This window comes from Danio aesculapii, chromosome 13 (genome assembly GCF_903798145.1).
Source record: "Danio aesculapii chromosome 13, fDanAes4.1, whole genome shotgun sequence".
NCBI lineage: Eukaryota > Metazoa > Chordata > Actinopteri > Cypriniformes > Danionidae > Danio > Danio aesculapii.
The window spans coordinates 11495540-11515271 of record NC_079447.1 but is presented as its reverse complement, the minus strand read 5'-3'; the positions used below and the strand labels follow the sequence as shown (position 1 = coordinate 11515271).

General features: G+C 35.3%; 1 protein-coding gene across 1 annotated transcript in view; it reads right to left on the bottom strand.

The window, feature by feature from the left end:
* Nucleotides 1-656: 656 nt before the first annotated feature.
* The window catches only part of ipmka (inositol polyphosphate multikinase a), a 24123-nt gene continuing 5047 nt past the window's right edge, over nt 657-19732 (bottom strand). The window contains exons 2-6 of the mRNA XM_056470873.1: nt 18624-18709; nt 17944-18040; nt 14554-14740; nt 7890-7969; nt 657-2474 (exon numbers count right to left, since the gene is read on the bottom strand). Of these exons, the coding sequence (XP_056326848.1) occupies nt 2023-2474; nt 7890-7969; nt 14554-14740; nt 17944-18040; nt 18624-18709 (902 nt within the window). The 3' untranslated portion in view covers nt 657-2022. The remainder of the gene's footprint in view (nt 2475-7889; nt 7970-14553; nt 14741-17943; nt 18041-18623; nt 18710-19732) is intronic.

The following is a 19732-nucleotide window of genomic DNA, read 5'->3' as shown; positions in this document are numbered from 1 at the left end:
GAGGCTCTAATCATATTTTAAATTACATTCAAATTAGGAATAATGAAAAATCCCTGCAGTTTAAAGAAAAGCAGGAGGACAGAATGACACTCTGAAAACTGCAAATGAAGAAACGCAGCGGGACAGCAGCTCAATAACCGTGTGCTTATCCACATGAAATTATGCACTTTATTTATTTCATCTATTTTTAAACCACAGTATAATTATTACGCCCTGGCTTGCTTGATCAGCTTTATGTATTAAAAAGAAATGTAGTGTTTTTGCACGACAATAAAAGTAATGAATTCAAGAGAATTAAAAAAAAAAAAAAAAGGTTTTGTTTCTTGTGTTTATTTGTCATTGCCTCTTCATCTTCATTACACTTCAGAGCATCTCAATAAAAGAGATTTCTGGCTTTGTCCAGTCAATAATTACAGAAGCAGGGTTTTTTTTTTCTTCTGTTGGCCGTGTGAGACATGGTTTATGGATAATAACAAACTTTTATGAGAGAGATGAAAACCCAAAGCAACCATTAGGGAGAACTGTAAGCCAGCAAAGATGTATCTGTTTTCTGCAAAGCTAAATGTATGCACTATCACAGGATAAGAGCAGTTTTAAAATCATAAGTGGACAATCAAATGTTTTGTCAAAGACTTCATATTTTTATTCCATTATTAATGATTTAAAAAACAAACAATCACTGCCATTCAGCACTGAATCTAATCGCTTTTTAAGCAGAAGATAAAAAATGAATGGCATTTATGGTATCATATCAACTTTATTTGAAAAACAATCATCAAGTTCTTTGAGAAATGGCTTATAATATTAAACAATAAACATTCTAAGATCAATAATAATGTAATAAATTGCTTTCATACATTTCCAAGATTTCATACATTGTTTTAATACATTCATTAATTCATTCATTTTCCTTTGGCTTAGTCTCTATTTCAGAGGTGGTCACAGCGGAATGAACCGCCAACTATTCCAGCATATGCTTTATGCAGTGGATGCTCTTCCAGCCACAACCCAGTACTGGAAAACACCCATACATTATCAAATTCACACTTCAAATTCAAATTTTTTGGCAGCAAGGAAATGGACAACACTGGTAAACAAATTGTTAAAATAACAACAAATAAAAGCGTAATAACTAGATTCTCATTTTTAAAATAAAAAAAAATTATTTTCAGCAGAAATGCAATCATTAGGAGATGTCAATAACTCTGTGCAAGTGCATTTTAACAGCTCCGAAAAATGATCATTTTCCCTGAGCTACATATCATTTTTAGTCAATTATTCTCACCTTTGCAGCCAATCTTTATTATACAGTAAACTCCATATTTCAAAGGTTCAAGAAAACAAAATCCAGTTTTTCATTTGTATTTAGTTTAATTTAATTGTTATTAACAATTGTTTATATGTACAGTTAAAGTCAGAATTATTAGCCCCTTTGATTTTTTTTTTTTTTTTTATATTTCCCAAATGATGTTTAACAGAGCAAGTAAATTTTCACAGTGTGTCTGATAATATTTTTTCTTCTGGAGAAAGTCTTTATTTGTTTTATTTCGGCTATAGAATAAAAGCAGTTTTTAATTTTTTAAAAGCCATTTTAAGGTCAAAATTCTTAGCTCCTTTAAGCTATATTTTTTCGATAGTCTACAGAACAAACTATCATTTTACAATAACTTGCCTAATTACCCTAACCTGCCTAGTTAATCTAATTAACCTAGTTAAGCCTTTAAATGTCACTTTAAGGTGTATAGAAGTGTCTTAAAAATATCTAGTCAAATATTATTTACTGTCATCATGGCAAAGATTTAAAAAAATCAGCTATTAAATGACTTATTAAAACTATTATGTTTAGAAATGAGTTGAAAAAAAATTGTTAAACAGAAATTGGGGGAAAAATAAACAGTGGGGTTAATAATTTAGGGGGGCTAATAATTCTGACTTCAACTGTATGTCATGCCAGTAAAGTGAATTGAATTGAATCGAGAGAGAGAGAACGAGATCGACTGTAGTCTCTGAGCAGGACAGATATCATTCCTTCAAAATTAGTTCTAAAGCAGCAAGAAGGTTCCTCAGTCCATACATGTAGCTCTGATCCGCAGTGTCACTGGGAAACACATGAGCGAAATCAATCATCCTCACCTCCACTGCCTCCTCCTGTCCAAACTGCTTCTTATCCTCAATCCCAACATCCCCGTCGTCGTCTCCTCCTGCTCCTCCCAGTGTCCCGTTAGTGTTCGGTGTGTGTGTTGAGCGGCTCTGATGGGAGCTGGAGTTGTTCTGCGGCTGATGCTGTGTTTGCTTGTGTTTCTGTTCGTCGAGTGTGTGAGAAGAGCCTTCATACACCAGTAACAGAGAACTGGCGTAGAAGTGCAGCTGAGTCTGAGTCTCAAACCAGCGGAGGATGCGTCGGATTTTAGAGATGATCAGGGAAATCGCACGTCGTCGTAAATCTTGGCCATTGTGGAAGAATCTGGTCAGGCCTGCACTCAAAGAAAGATTTTTGATGCTTGTTTAAACTACTTATTTAAAATGAGCTGAAAAAAATTGTGAGACATCTTCTGCTTTTGATATACAAAGAATTAAAACCAAGTGAGAGGAAGAGTTAGTTATTGATATTGATGAAGAAACATGCGATGATATTTGGTCTAATGCTAAGAAAATATCTGTTTGTACACGTACAAGAGAAATACAATATAAAATAATACACAGACTCCATATCTCTCCTAACTGCAGACATCTATTTAACCCTTCTAATTCGCCAATGTGTTTAAAATGGTACATTGACGCATTGTATGTGGTCATGTAAAACTACAAAGGTTTCGGTTTTTGGTGCTGGGGGAAATAGAAAAGATTTTTAACATGCAGTTGGATTTTGACCCAGTTTCATTGATTTTGGGTATACCTAATGGACGCATTTTTCATCAGCTAATAAGAAATTATAAATATATTAACTTGTGCCGCCAGAAAAATATTTTACTTAACTGGATTAGTGATAAATCTCTATCACTTAAAGGTTGGCACAAGATAATTTTTGAGTTAATTCCCCTGGAACATCTTACCCATATTTTACACAAAAAAAACCTGAACATTTTATCAAAGTTTGGACTCCATATTTGGATTATTAGGAACCTGGTCTTTGCCCTATCATGCTGAAAGGAATATTGTAGCTGTATTGTGATTCGAAAAATAAGCAATGTTTTTAGCCCTTTTTCTGATCTGTTTTATGTGGGGTAGTCCTGTTTTATATGTTATCTGAGCTTCTTTTTTTTTTTTTTTAGTTTTGTGTTGATATTTTTTTATTTGTGTCTTTTGAAGATGTTTTGTTACATCTGTATTATTGTGAAAATTCAATAAGCATAATTATTAAAAAAAGAGCTACAACAGCCTGATCTCACGAGAAAACCTAAGTATTTTATGTTTTGTCAGTTTAGGGGCTAATTCGTTCTAATTCATATTTGTACGAGTTCAGTCATACGAAATTGTACGATTTTAAAAAGGAGGCGTGGCACCTAACCCCACCCCTAAACCCAGCCGTACTAAATTGTACGAATTAGTACGAATTCATACGAATTAGCCACTAAAGCAAAAAGTTACGAATTGCTGTGTGATTGCGTTGGCTAAAACCACAATTCTTGAGACTCTTTTTTAGACAACTTAATTGTTTCATGTTCAATCCACTTAATCGTAAATAGTTAACTCAAAGGGCACCTAGGTTACCCCTTTTTCCAGATTTAAGATAAGTCTTTTGTGTCGCCAGAATGTGTCTGTAAAGTTTCAGCTCAAAACACCCATCAGATTATTTATTATAGCTGTCTGAAGTTTCTGTTTTTTATAGCTCGTAACAGCTTGTTGCTGTTTTTTTGTACTGGGCCTTTAAGGCTTGTCCTCCCCGCCCACCGTTCCCACGTGCCTGTCAGCATGCCTCAGTCTCTGCCCTCGGCTGCCTCAGACAACAGACAGACATAAAGGAAGCAGATATCACGTAGCGTTTGTGAGAAATACTACAGTAAGAACCTTACCAATGAGTATTTGATGCATTTGTTTTGAAGTTGCAAAAATGAGTCACACACAATGTCGTTACAAAGTTCACGCACACACACATACACACAAACACAGTGCGGACACACACACATACAGCACACGTTTAGCTTTGCACTCTTTTGCATGCAAATGTGACAGGATACAGGTTAATCTCCACTGCTGTATGGATATCTGTTATGTTAATGTACAAAATAAACCAGATTTAATGTCCACAAACCGCGATTGAAGCGTCTTCTTTTATAATTGTTCTGACAAGCGGCTGTGCTGATGAAGTGAATCGTTGTAATTTAATACACACATGCTCTGTTTTAAAACATGTTAAACTTGTAAAACTCACTCTTGATCCTGTCTGATGATGATTGATGATGCTAGCGAATATGATTGTGATATTATTATACGCGTTACTACGGAGACACGTTAATACGCAGCTGTCAATCAATTTGGTGGGCAGGGGGACTGCACTCCTACGTCAAGTTGAGGACTAGGTGTGTTTAATCACACCCCAATATGATGGTCTATACACTATACCTACACAATTGTCTGTACAAACAGCTTGAAAAGATTTTTCACCATAGGTGCCCTTTAATGGATTTGAGTTGAGACAACATGAAGGAATTGTGTTGAACCCTGCATTTTGTTAGTGTGAGGAAACACATATTTTTTAGACTAAACAATTAATGTAAAGTACTCTCTTAGGGGCCGATCACACCGAACGTGCTTCTCCGTTCTGAAAATGCAAAAGTGCGATGTGCTTTTTATGTCGCTAGGCAATGACTAAATCAGCTGCGCATTGTGTGTAAGTGTTGCTGTTGATATTGTTATAAATAAATTATGTAATAATATTGTGATATTCAAGATTTGTGAAGTCATACAGCTCCGGATAACTCAAAACAGCAACCACTATCTTCAAAAAGTCTCCGTAGTTGAATTGACAACACAAACACTGCTGTCACCTCAACAGAAACCCCGCCTCTGGTTACATTTGATTGGAAAATGAATCTGACTGCGAACTCACAGTACACAACTGCCAAAATGCTTGTGGCCGTTAGTAAACCACTGCGCCTCTCAACGCATAAAGCGCGTTCAGTGTGATCAGTCTCTAAAGGCTGATTTATACTTTTGCATGGAGTCGCAGACCTTCGCTGACTGCACACGCACCTCATGAAACCGACGAGGCTTTTATACTTGACGTGTTCGCCGTTGTGATATTCTTTAAAACCTCAGGGGGCGGTCAAAAGAAACAGACCTTAAAATCAGATGAATAAACATAGAAGTAGAAAGTTTCCGGAACAACATCATATCATTAATATCATTCAAGATTTTTTAAGAAATTATTTTATTATTGTTATCAATTATTTTATTGATTAGAAGGGTTTTTATAGGACAGTTCTACCTTTTAAACTTTATTAAAATATTAATGACAACAGAACATGGCTTGCTCTACAAATATTTATTTTTATTATGGCAAGAAAAAAGTACAAACAAAAGTACACTAACTAAAAAATACAGATTTTTTTTATTTAGCCCACTCCACAATTCACACTGTTTGGCTAGTTTCTGTCCTCTACTTGTATGCTAAAAAGATAATAATTGTCCATCATTCCTGACCATTATCAGCGACAAAAATATCACCTAGAAAAACAGGCCATCAGTATATTGTAAACTGATAGGTTCAAATATTCTTTTCCAATTTTGTTACTTCATTTTGGTTTTTTAACTATTAAATTCTTTTAAATTCAAAATTTGTAGTATATACATCAGTGTAAAACCTATGAATGGGGAAAAAACATATTCTGTAATTGATTATTAAAACCACATGGGTCTCCACTTTTGCCGTGGACTCTGTTTTTAGTTTTTAGTTTTAACAAACTTATTCTTGAAGTTTTTCTAAAATTTAATCGAACATTTTCTTTCTTTTCCACAGCTGTTGCAATTTCTAGCCAAGAATTATTGGTCATCTAGTTATCCTTATGATCACGTATGGGCGGATCATAAAGATGTCTGTATAGTCATACCTGTTTCAGACAAAATCTCTTCAAAGTAATTCATATTCAATTCAAATGAAATGCGGTGCTGCGTAAACTGCGTCTCAAAAAATGTTGTGCGCACCGACAGCCGAAATCATGACGCACGCACTCAAAGTGCACCTCCACAAACGGACTGTGATGACGTCACAGTCGCCGCGTGCACTCAAGCGAACTAGTAAAAGCTTAGAGTATAAATCAGCCTTAAGCAGTGAGCAAAACACTTGAGGCCGTTAGTAAATCATTAAGAAATGCAAAAAGCTCGTTTGGTGTGATCGGCCTCTTAGTCTGCATACTTTACTAAAGGCACAATACGTAAGATTTTTTTCATTAAAATGTAAAAAAGCACTTGAACAATGATTTATGTAATTACATTATCCCAAATGTTTTGAAGAGTGTTAAAATCTAGAGAAATAAGCAATCTAGTGTTCATGCTAATGACGTCCACCTTGGATTTCTAGTTTGGTTTTATTGAAAGCATGTAAACGGCAAACACACTTTAACATGTTATGTGTTTTATTCAGCCTGATCTGAAGTATTTTATGTTTTGTCAGTTTAGTGGCTAATTCGTACTGAATAATTGAATAAAACTGAATAATTGTTCAGTTGTGCGAAATTGTAAGATTTTAAAAAGGAGGCGTGGCACCCAACCCAGCCCCTAAACTTATTCAAATTATCCACTAATTTAAAAAGTTACAAATTGCCATGAGATTGCGTTGGTTTTATTAGACTGCACATAGCAGCATTATAACAAAACCTCAAAATGTATTTAGCATGATAAAACAGCGCTGCTTCTTTTCCACATGATCATGACTGTAAGTACAGGAAGCAATAGACTGTGGCTAATAAGAGCTCTGTTGCTTTACCGCATCATGCTCTCTGCTTCATACTACAATGATAATAAGTGTTGAATACTTCAGCTCATCCATCAGCATGATTTATGCTCATGATTTATGACTTATGTCTCTAAGCATGTAATGAAGACCACAACTCCCATGATTCTCATTACATACTCTAAAGCCTTTAATATGTTTGGTGACCCACTTTTTTTAATAATGAATTTCCAAGTGAGAGAGTGAGTGACAGAACAATCAATTGATTTAGCAGGACAATAAATTATTTACTGATCAAGCAAGTGGTTAAGCTGGTAAATGAGTAATTGATCGATTAAAATTGATCAAGTGAAAGAAAAATAGATCAACTGATTAGGCAAGGTTTTGTTTGATTGATTGGTTGGTTGACTGATTCCTTGATTGATTTATTGGTTATTGATGATTGATGATGATTGATTGATTGATTGATGGGTGATGATGGTTGATTGATTGATGGTGATGATGATGGTTGATGGTTGGTGGTTGATTGATTGATTGGTGGTTGATAATTGATTTACTGGTTGATTGATTGATTGGTGATTGGTTGGTTGGTTGGTTGGTTGGTTGATTGGTTGATTGATTGGTTGGTTAGTTGATTGATTGATTGATTGATTGATTGATTGATTGATTGATTGATTGATTGGTTGGTTGGTTGGTTGGTTGGTGGTGGTGGTGGTTGGTGGTTGGTTGGTTGGTTGGTTGGTTGTTGGTTGGTTGATGATTGATTGATGATTGATTGATTGATTGATGATTGATTGATTGATGATTGACTGAGTGATTGACTGAGTGATTGACTGAGTGATTGATTGATTGATTGATTGGTTGGTTGATTGATTGACTGATTGTTTAAATGATTGATTGATTCATTTAATTTCCCAGACTGGAAATCAAAATATTTAAATAACTGAGATTTTTGTTTACAAAGGATATATCAACTATAACAAAAATAATTATTTACCATTTTTAATGGTGTCCTTTCCCAGACTGCGCCCATAGAACTGGTCATGCGTAATGTAACTGTCCGAATGATTGGTACACCTAAGAGGAGATAGATAATAGTGAAGAAAATGAGAAGAAATCCATAAAAAAAAATATCACAATAAACACAAATATAAAAGAAGTCCTATGTTTACACATCAACAAAGTACATATAATCAGAAGTGAAGATGACAAAAAAATGCTGTACGTCTGTTCACATACAGTCTGCCCTGCTGTTTTGGCATTTGAGCTACGCTGAAAATCCAGTTATTTGTAGTTTACATGGAGAAAAAGCACCATTGTTTTTACATTAAAGCTTACTTTAAAGTGAAATTTTGAAAGATGATTTAATACTGTAGTGGCTAATAAATAAATAGGAAAACTCAAAAAGATGTAAAAGTATCTTTATTTGAATAAAAAGGCAATTTTCTTTATGTTTTGGTCATTCTTATAACAAGAACTGAAATGTAGATTAGTTTCAATGTGGAAGATTTTGTTTAAAATGTTAAAGTCAATACGTGAAATATTTTTATTAACTAAACTATTGACATGTATATGGGCAGCATGGTGGCTCAGTGGTTAGCACTGTCACCTCAAAGAAATAAGGTCGCTAGTTCGAGTCTCGGCTGAACCAGTTGACATTTCTGTGTGAAGTTTGCATGTTCTCCCCGTGTTTGCATGCATTTCGCTCCGGTTTCCCCACTGTCTAAAGACATGCACTAAGGTGAGTTGAATACGAAATTGTCTGTAGTGTGTGTGAGTGTGTGTGGGTGTCTTTAAGTACTGGGTTGCAGCTGGAAGGGCATCCGCTGCTTACAAAATATGCTGGAATAGTTAGCGGTTCATTCCACTGTGGCGACCTCTGAAATAGAGACTAAGTCGAAGGAAAATGAATGAATTGTCATGTGCATGTATTCTGTAGGTGTTGCCATAGTTTCTACTCACTGCTCAGAGACATGCAGATCATTTTCATCAGTGATTGTTTTGTGTGTATTGTTTGGATTTCCCAGTTATTATCATGAATGCTCCCTGAAGCTTGCAGAAGTCATTTCAGTGTTCAATAAATTCTGATCTCATTTTGTGATGGCAACACTGATGCCAGGTGTTTGAATGAGTGGCCTTGAGTGGGTACAAAAGCAAATGTGGTCAAATCTCATCACATTGTGGAGAACTCACCTACTGTAGTTAGTGAACACAATTTTTTAGGCTACCAAAATACCACTGTTGTGTAAATGAAGGCCCAAAACTCAAAATACGTTTTCTACTTTTAGCTGAAGTCATTGTCGTGTAAATAAAACCAGTGACCTGCCTGATTGTCTAAAAATAACTATAAACGATCTAAAATTAAGAAAAAGAGCCCTTAAAATGCTCGCTATGCTTTAGAACACAAACTCGCACGCTGCAGACTTTAAAGTGTGATGAGCCTCTGGATGGAGACTCACAGCGCCCACACTACAAACAATGAAACAAACTGAAATAACAAGGAAAGCATGAGCAAGAACGAGGGAGGAAGGAAGAGGGTGACAGCAGCTGGCAAATATTTCCCAGCCTAGAGACACTGATACCAATTAGGAGCAAAGAAACAAGAACACACAGAAAGCAGAGAGCAGAGATGATTTACTGAGGGGCTGGAGGAAGAAAACGCTGAGCAAAAGAGACTTCCCATGAAAACATCACAATGGAAAATACAACATCATTTCTGCCAAGCAAGTGTCTTCAGAGTCAGGAACTGAATGGTCAGATTTCAGTCCTCACTGTCTGGAAAATCATATTTAGTGTTTAATTAATGTTTAAAGGTTTTATGCTGGATGGAGCCCAGTGTGACACAGTCTTTTTGCTTGCGTCTTTCAGGACTGGTTTCAATTAGCAGATGTGTTAAAGCTTGCGCCACCTGCGGCTGTATATCATAATACACAACCTGCTTGGCCACCACGGTTTGGGGGAGAGGGGTGTTTGGTTCTCATTTTTAGATTAAATGCCAATGTGATGGTTAAAGTGACTCAGTTCCAAATATATGTAAATTATATTTCTAATTTCAGTTAAATAAATATTTGCAGCAATTACTCATTTTACAGTGTACTTTTATAATTTGTATATATATATATATATATATATATATATATATATTATTATATATATATATATATATATATATATATATATATATTATATATATATATATATATATATATATATATATATATATATACTACTTGTTTATATATAATAAAATAAAATATATTGCCTACCCACTAAATAAAATATAAGAAAATAAAGGTGAGTGGGAAAATTTCTATATTTAAAAACTAAAATAAATAAACATTCATTCATTTTCGGCTTGGTCCCTTTATTAATCATGGAATGAACCACCAACTTATCCAGCATATGTTTTACGCAGCGGATGTCCTTCCAGCTGCGCCCCAGTACTGGGAAACATACACTCTCATTCACACACTTACACTATACACAATTTAGCTTACCCAATTCACTTATAGCGCATGTCTTTGGACTGTAGGGGAAACCGGAGCACCCGGAGGAAACCCACGCTAACACGGGGAGAACATGCAAACTCCACACAGAAACGCCAACTGAGCCAGCCGAGCTCGAACCAGCGACCTTCTTGCTGTGAGGCGACATCGCTAACCCACTGCGCCACTGCACCACCCATAAATATAACTATTCTAGTTTTTTAAAGTTACACATTTTAGCATTCACCTTTATCTTTTATATTTTATGTGGTCGGTAGACAATATATTATTATTTTAAATATTTTACTTTTAAATGTTTTCTCTTTATTATTAAACAGTGTTCTAATATTTTCTTGTACTTATTTCAGATTTTTAATAATATTATTTTAAGTTTACAAGTTTTGCAAGTAAATTATTACAAATTGTATTATACAAACCTGAAATAAATACAAGGAAATATTAGGACATGGTTTGTCACGGTTGTGGGTTTGTGCGCTTGCCTGATTGTTTTGGTTCCCTCGTGCACGTGTTATTGAGTCTGTGTTGTTTTGGTCACGTGTTTGGCATCATCAGCTGTTCTGATAGACCGTTTTCACATGACGATGTCTGGTTTCACTCCATGCAGTGTATCATTACTCGCCTACACAGAACTCCCCAGAGAACTCACCCAGTCAGTCTGTATATTTACTACAGATACGGTTTAGACTGTGACTACGGCTGTTTTCTGTTGTCTGCATTCAAGGTGAGACATCTGACATCTAAAAAAAATCTTACGGATCATCCAGATTTCTGCTTGAACCAAGGAAAATGGGACCTTTAAACAGAGTCTATTGCTTTGTGTTGCTGTCGTTACTACAGATGAAGTGATATGGACTTGTCAGTATTTGTCAAATAAAGATTTCAGATGTTTACACGGGTGCTGAACATTGATTTTGTCAAATTTATTTTTATAATTTTTTTGTGTACTAAAGAATAAGTAATAAATAAAACTGCAAGTGTTTTACTGTGGTTGTTTACAGTGGAGAGCTGATTCACAAAGACATTCATATTGTTCACATTCTCAGTTTTATTTCTATATAGGTATTTTATTCATGAACATAAAACATTTATGTCTATTTAATATTCAAATTAAATTAAGTAGAATAACAATGTTGTATTTGACTTAATAATCAAACAAAATTGTTATAAAAATGAACAATTGTAAAAATAAAACCAAGAAGACTGCATTTTAATTCAGTACTGTAAGATTATGAATTTATTTGTAACATTATTAATATGGGTACTGTATATTACATCTGGACATTAAATCACTTGCAATTGGATTCATCCGTTTTCTCTTTTCTTTAAGAAGTGTGACATGGTTTAATAATAAAATAAAACATTTAAAAGTAAAATAATGGAAAGGAAATACTGTAGTTCATAAAATAATATGATCTCATTTAATATCATCCTTATTAATCTTTACTTTTTGAAAATAAGTTCCAGGAAACCGTGTTTTATTTTAGTTAAGTAAAACATAATTAGTATTTGTAATTTCCAAGGAACAGTGTTATGGTAATATTATTATATACAGTGGGTACATTATTGTAGATGGCGCAGCCAGAGCCCTGACCTTAAACCCAATTGAACATCTCTGAGGGAGCTAAAAAATGGCTGTACACCAATGTTTATCATCCAACCTGACAGAACTGGAGAGCATCTGCAAGGAGGAATGGCAGAGGATCCCCAAATCCAGGTGTAAAAAACTTGTTGCATCTTCCCCAAATCATGGCTGTATTCCCCTAATCATGGCTGTATTAGATTAAAAGGGTGCTTTACTAAATACTGAGCAAAGGGTCTGAATACTTAAAACCATGTGATATTTCAGTTTCCTTTTTTAACAAATCTGCAGAAATGTCAACAATTCTGTGTTTTTCTGTCAATATGGGGTGCTGTGTGTACATTAATGAGGGAAAAAATGAACATAAATGATTTTAGTAAACGGCTGCATGAGTGTAAAACTGAAGGGGGGGGTCTGAATACTTTCCTGACTACATTGTATGTTAATTTTTTTTTTTAAATTAATACTAGCTTTTACCTCGACTATGAATAACGACAGTATTGTACGATTCTTAAATGCCAACGTTATCTTTCAAAAGCATTTCCTCTAACCTCCATCCTAGAACATGAAAAACCACTAAATTTATGTCACTAATGATCCACTATTTGTACCTTGACAAATGTTAAGATCTTTTGATTCAATCATGGAATTAGTTTTATTTCTCTCATATTATGACCTTCTTCCCAGCCAACATAGCGCGATGATGTGGAGAAAGCAAAAACAGAGGAGTGTGTGTGTTGACCATTGCTTTCATCACAATCTTATCATCAAATGTCTTATCAGTATTCCTCAGAGCTAATTAACAGGGAGTCTGGATAAGCTCTGAATATTGATCAGGCCTTACAAGACAGCAAACAGGAGGTTTCTACTGTGAAATTGTAACTTTAAAGCCTCTCAGGTGATCTAAGAAAATATCATCAAAATCTGACTTTTTCCATGTATAAGTGCTATAACCAGGTCCTACCAAGCCAGAAAATGTCAAAAAGGGCAACCAAGTAACTTACTTTGGGAACCCTTTTCCTCCAAGCATGAGAAAAAAACCACGGCGGCAACCTCCCACTCTCCCTCGTGAAGGCAAATACGGAAGTAACTGAAACTGCAATTCATTGATTCCGCTAGTCCTGGCACCATAATAGAGCAGATTTCTATTGAGCCCACTGTTAAAATGGCCAACTTTACAGCAGAAAAAAAAGGTGTTTACAGCCTTGTACAAAGAACAATTTTGGTTCATATAGCTAATATTACCCTTTCATGACAACTGTGAGGGGGTGAATTTTTTTACTACTCATCTGTTTCCTTTATATTAAGTTATATTAAGTTTGCATAATTAAGGGCGTGGCCACTTGAGTGACAGCTAGGTCTCGCTGGTCGCTGTCACTTCATCTCAGCTGATTCCGGCTAATTAGCCGCTGAACTCGGCATATTCATAGTATTTTTTTTTTTGTTTTATGTGGCTTCAAACAGTCAATTGCTTTCTGGAATTATTTCCTACTATTATCAGATTATATGGCATGCTGTGTGCACTAATTGTGCTCACAACCCATTCCACCTGGCCTGCATTTCCCAGGTGAGTAAAATTATATACTTATACCATCTCTATAAATGCATTTGCTTTATTCAAGATCATTTATTATTAATAATTTTCTTTAGAACTGTAATGCTCTCCATAATCTGATAGACGGATTAGCTGTAGGCTCTAGAACAGTCAGCTGCAGATATGTATGAACGTCATAAGAAAGTAGTTCCTCTCACAAAATGTTTTTTGAGACTCTCCGTGTTTAATTTTCTTTTTTATATACACGATTATGCCGTCGAACTGTTGTATAAACGCAATATCACACAAGTAGCAGTGCAATATGGCTGTATATCGTCACTGGAGGGACACTTAGGCACTCGGCCTGTGGCCTCGAGCCAGCGCACGCCTCCCTCCAGTGCCGATATATAGCATGCTACGTGTGCTAATGTGGCTAAAGTTGCCATCATCTCTGACCCCGTTCATAGACAAAATGCTCACCATCAGTGTATCTCATAAAAGCACATTAATTATGCACTGTGCAGTCAGATGACAGACTTTGCTTTCTGGAAAGATAAGAAAAAAGGTAATCGTTTTAGTAGTGTAATGTTAATTTGCAATGTTAAACACATCAGAACAGAGCAGTAACATGTTGATCAGTGAGTTTACTATTCCCGTAATCTGCTGTTCATTTTGTTTTGTTGCTTAGGTCAGATCAGCATATAAAAGCCCACCCTCTTCTGGAAACCAGCAGCTCATTTGCATTTAAAGAGACACACACACACGCACACACACACACACACACACACAAACACAAAAAGACTGCTTAAACCCAAATAGAGCAATTTTGACAAGCTATAATAATGATTTGTGGTCTCCTTTGAGCTGAGATTTGTTTTACATCATCTGAAAATGGTATAATATGTGCCTTTTAATATTGTGTTTATGAAGCGCACAGTTTCATAATAAAGATATCAGATGCCCAGAGGAGAATACAGAGATAAAACAGCAGGGAAAGCAGGAGACGCTGCATTATGAGGATAAGAAAGTTAATAAATCACACAAACGTTGTCTCACCCTCATGCCCAGTAACAGGAACCCGATCTCTTCCATTAGAGGATACTTGTTGATCTGCTCTTCACGCTTTTCTTTTGACGCAAATGGATCGTAGCTTCTCCTTCCGATCTTCACATCCATGATGCAGGGCCGCAAGAACCTCGTCGTCACATCCTCTAGCTTCAGATACAGCTCTGAGAAACATAATACATTGAGACATGATTCATTCCAAAACATGGTTCATGCACACTATTCACAGCACAATATATATATATTTTACAATATTAATAAAAAATATAGTTAAAATTTAAATGTTTATTATTATTTTGAAACACAATTAGATGTGTTCCCCCAGTTAGTTTTGTAAAACAGTTTTTTTATAGTCATTATAAAGTATTTACTATTGGCAAAAATTACTTCAGGATATAATTATAAACATTCACTGGCCACTTTATTAGGTACACCTTACTAGTATCGGGTTGGACCCGCTTTTGCCTTTAAAACTGCCTTAATCCTTCGTGTCATCGATTCAACAAGGTACTGGGAATATTCCTCACAGATTTTGGTTCATATTGAGATGATAGCATCACGCAGTTGCTGCAGATTTGTCGGCTGCATATCTATTATGGGAATCTCCCATTCCACCACATCCCAAAGGTGCTCTATTGAATTTAAATCTGGTGGTTGTGTACAGTGAACTCATTGTCATGTTCAAGAAACCAGTCTGAGATGATTTGAGCTTTATGACATGGCGCGTTATCCTGCTGGAAGTAGCCATCAAAAGATAGGTACACTGGTCATAAAGAGATGGACATGGTCAGCAACAATAGGCTGTGGCATTAACACGATGCTCAATTGGTATTAATTGGCCCAAGTGTGCCAAGAAAATATCCCCCACACCATTACACCACCACCTGAACCATTGATACCAAGCAGGATGGATCCATGCTTTAATGTTGTTCATGCCAAATTCTGACCCTACCATCTGAATGTTGCAGCAGAAATCGAGACTCATCAGACCAGGCAACGTTTTCCCAATCTTCTATTGTCCAATTTTAGTGAGCCTGTGCGAATTGTAGCCTCAGTTTCCGGACGTGTTGTGCTTTTAGAGATGCTCTTGTGCAGACCTCGGTTGTAACGAGTGGTTATTTGAGTTACTGTTGCCTTTCTATCCGCTGGAACCAGTCTGGCCATTCTCCTCTGACCTCTGGCATCAACGAGGCATTTGCGCCCCCAGAACTGCCGCTCACTGGATATTTCCTTTTTCGGACCATTCTCTGTAAACCCTATAGATGGTTGTGCGTGAAAATCCTAGTACATCAGCAGTTCCTGAAATACTCAGACCAGTCTGTCTGGCACCAACAACCATGCCAACATGTTCAAAGTCACTTAAATCACTTTTCTTCCCCATTATGATGCTCGGTTTGAACTGCAGCAGATCTTGACCTTGTCTACATGCCTAAATGCTTTGAGTTGCTGCCATGTGATTGGCTGATTAGAAATTTGCATTAACAAGCAATTGGACAGTTGTACCCCATAAAGGGGCCGGTGAGTATATACATGTATAATAGAAGTAATTCAAATATGCTAATTTATTTAATATTAAAATTATATGTTTTTATTATTATTATTATTATCATTATTATTATTATCATTATTATTAGTGTTATTAATGTTTGTGCTACTGAGTATTTCTGTAGAAATCAGTATTCAGTTCATAATTTTTTATGAAAAGAATATATTTTTAAGTATTTTTAAAAATATTTTATATAATGTAAGGTATTTACTTTCACTTTAGATTCATATTTGCAGCTTTGACAAATGTATTTTTTTTTTAATAATTAACTTTTTTAATCTTGTTTTTTATCTTATTAGTTAATGTTATCTTATTGGTTTTTAACGCTGTGCATTACAACTAAAAGCATAAGGGAACATGTAAAGCTACATTACAAAAATTTTGTCAGGGCAAGTTAAAATCCAAACTACAGACCCTAACAGGAGTTAGCGAGTCCTGAAACATCATTAAACAGATTTCATCTCACCACCTGAGTGCTTCATAACTCATCTGATCAATCAGACTGAACACTGCGCCTTTAAGATAGTTATGATTCGGACATCAAGCGACAGTTTGCCAACTGATAAGCCTTTACGGCCAGTCAATTATTTCTGACAAGTTCTTTTCCAGTGCTGTCGACTGACACTGGACTTTATTGGGTGTCATTACTGGGACAGTCGAATACACAAACATAAGGCAGACAGAGGACAGCAGTGTAAAGTCCAATACTAAAAACCTGAACACTCCTTGAATGCACACAGACTTTATACAGACTAAACAAATACATCAGCAACAAAGCACATGTACTTTGGTCAATGGCAACACCCATAATGAAGATATAAGCTCTTTATGAGCCTTAGAAGAGCATACCGCTGCTGAATGACATCCTATACCACATACCAAACCATCTATCAATTATTAACTCATTAGCAGCCCTACATCCACCAAACAGCCGCAACACTATTAACTAGAGCTGACCTTCAAGCTGGACTGCTAAACTAACAGTTTAAATGGAACTGAACTGACACAACACCGCACTAGCGACTTAAAGTCAATGAATTTAGCTTAATTTAACTTCATCAACGTAACATCTGTGAATATTAACCTCAACTAAGTGAAGTTTGATGACAAAAGACTTTTGAAAACGTGAAGATTGAAAGCTTTACTAACATGATCAACATTTTGCTAGCCTGCATTAGCATGTTACACAGATTAACATGTTTCTAGTGTGTTTTATCACGTTGCTAACATGTTGTGGCATGCTGCTATCATTAATTAGCATGTTGCTAGTATGTTTAACATACTGTTATCATTAATTTGTATATTGCTAACACGCTTTTAGTTCTAGTGAGTTCATAGTAATAAATGATCATGTTTTTAATTTGCTTTATCAAACTGCTAGCATGTTTCTATCACAGATTAATGCATTAGAAGTTGTGAACATGTTTCTAACATAGATTAACATTTTACTAACTCGTTTTAGCATATTAAGATATTTTTTGTGCTCATGTTGTTAGCATAAATTAGCATGTTAAACGTAACATGGATTAACATGTTTCTAGTGTGTTTTATCACATTGCTAACATGTTTTGGTGTGCTGCTGTCATTAACTAGTGTACGTTTGTATGTTTATGAAAAGTTGCTAGTATGTTTTTAACATTTTTAACATGGTTCATGTGATTTTAGTATGAATTAGCAAGTTGCTAGCATGTTAACACTTTATTTATTTCAAGTTTACAAACTTAATTAGATTACAGAATATATGGAAATCAAATGAGTTAGAGAAGTTATTTCACACCGACTGTAACAACAACAAAGCAGGACATTATAGTTTTATCTCACCATGTGGTGACTCTCGTGGTGCCCATGTGCCGTAAAACTTAGGGAGATATTGCTGAAGCTCTAGTAGCCTTGTGTCTGTGCAGTCTTTAGCATATACCTGCAGGGAAAATAGGACATGTGGTATTTTTTCTGCATTAGAAGTTCAAGACTTGTTCTATTTAGATCTAAGATTCTCAAGCTGTGATTACATATTGAAAAATTTAATATTAAACTGAACATGATCCTTTATGGATTGCCCATTAAAAAGTGTGGTAAAGTAAGCCTTCACTACACCAGCTAACAAAAATATCTGATTTTTTTCATCTTAAAAACATTGTTTAAAAGTTTTTAAAATGACCAGCTCTTTAATGAGTAAGAATAACATAAATATTCATTAATATCAGAATGTTCCCAAACCTTACTTAAAAATGTTTTGTCCTGACATCTACGTAACTTTTACAAACTGTTAGTGAAGGTTGTGTTCCTAGTCTTCACAGGATCCTTCAAAATTCATTCAAAAATTATTCAATATGCCAATTTCATATGATTATCGGTGCTGAACAAAACTGCTATTTTGAAGTAAGTAAAAATGTATTTGCTAAACAAATAGCATCAATAAACAGCTTTTACTTGTGGTAATGTTTTGTAATAATAAAAATATATTTAAAGTCACTTTTGATTAATAATTTTTTTTAACTTGCCTGTGTGTAGAAGTGCATTTCTCTTGGGCCTCTCGGAGGAGGCTGGAGCTGTTTCAGGATTGTTCCATCAGGATGCTTCAAAACACCTGCACAATTGCAATGGAAAGAAAAAAAAAAGACCTTGAAAACTTGCTGACACTTTATCATCACGACATCTTGTGTTTTGAGTCTGAACTGTTGTATGAAAGCCAGGAAAACATCTGAAGAGAGAGAATAAAGTCACATAAATGAATGAGAGTATGAGAATTACAATGAAAGCATTAATTGTAGGATTTAATACAACCAAATGACCAAGTAACCAAATGACCAAACAACCAAATGGGGTGACAAGATGGCGCACTGTTGAGTTTACTACAAAGTAAACTCACCAAAGTTGCATTTATTTGATCAAAATTACAGTAAAAATTTAAAAAGTAAAATATTTATATAAATAATAATCAGAAGAAATATTATATATATTCTTTCATTCATTTTCTTTTCAGCTTAGTCCCTTTATTAATCTAGGGTCGCCCCAGCGGAATGAACCGCCAACTTATCCAGCATATATATATATATACGCGGTTCACCTTTTGCAGCCTGCAGTTTGGCCGATTTTTTTGTGTGCAATTTGACATTCTTTTTTTTTTTAACAGCGCATTGTGTTCTGCGTCCTGATTGGCTGTAGACCACTGTCAATTAATCTCCTCCATGCCGTGTCTTCTACAGTATACTCTCAGAAATAAAGGTACGCGACCTGTCAATGGGGTGGTAGTACCTTTTCAAAAGGTACAAATTTGTACCTGAAAGGTCCATAGTAATAATTCAAGGGTACATATTATTACTTAAAAAGTACAAAAGTGTTTTTTAGGTACTAATGTATACTTTTGAGGTACCAATATGTACCCTTTAAGTAAAAATGTGTACCTTTCTCCCCAACTAACCCCATAACGTTGATGAAACATTCTGCATCGCCAAAGTCCCAAGCGGTAGCACCAAAAAGGCAGAGGAAGATGCTAACCATTGCACAAAATGTTGGACTTCTGAACATGCTAAAGAAAGGTAGAAGTTACGCAGTTGTAGGGCGCCATTACGGAATAAATAAATCTTTGGTTTGTTATATTCGCTTTTAC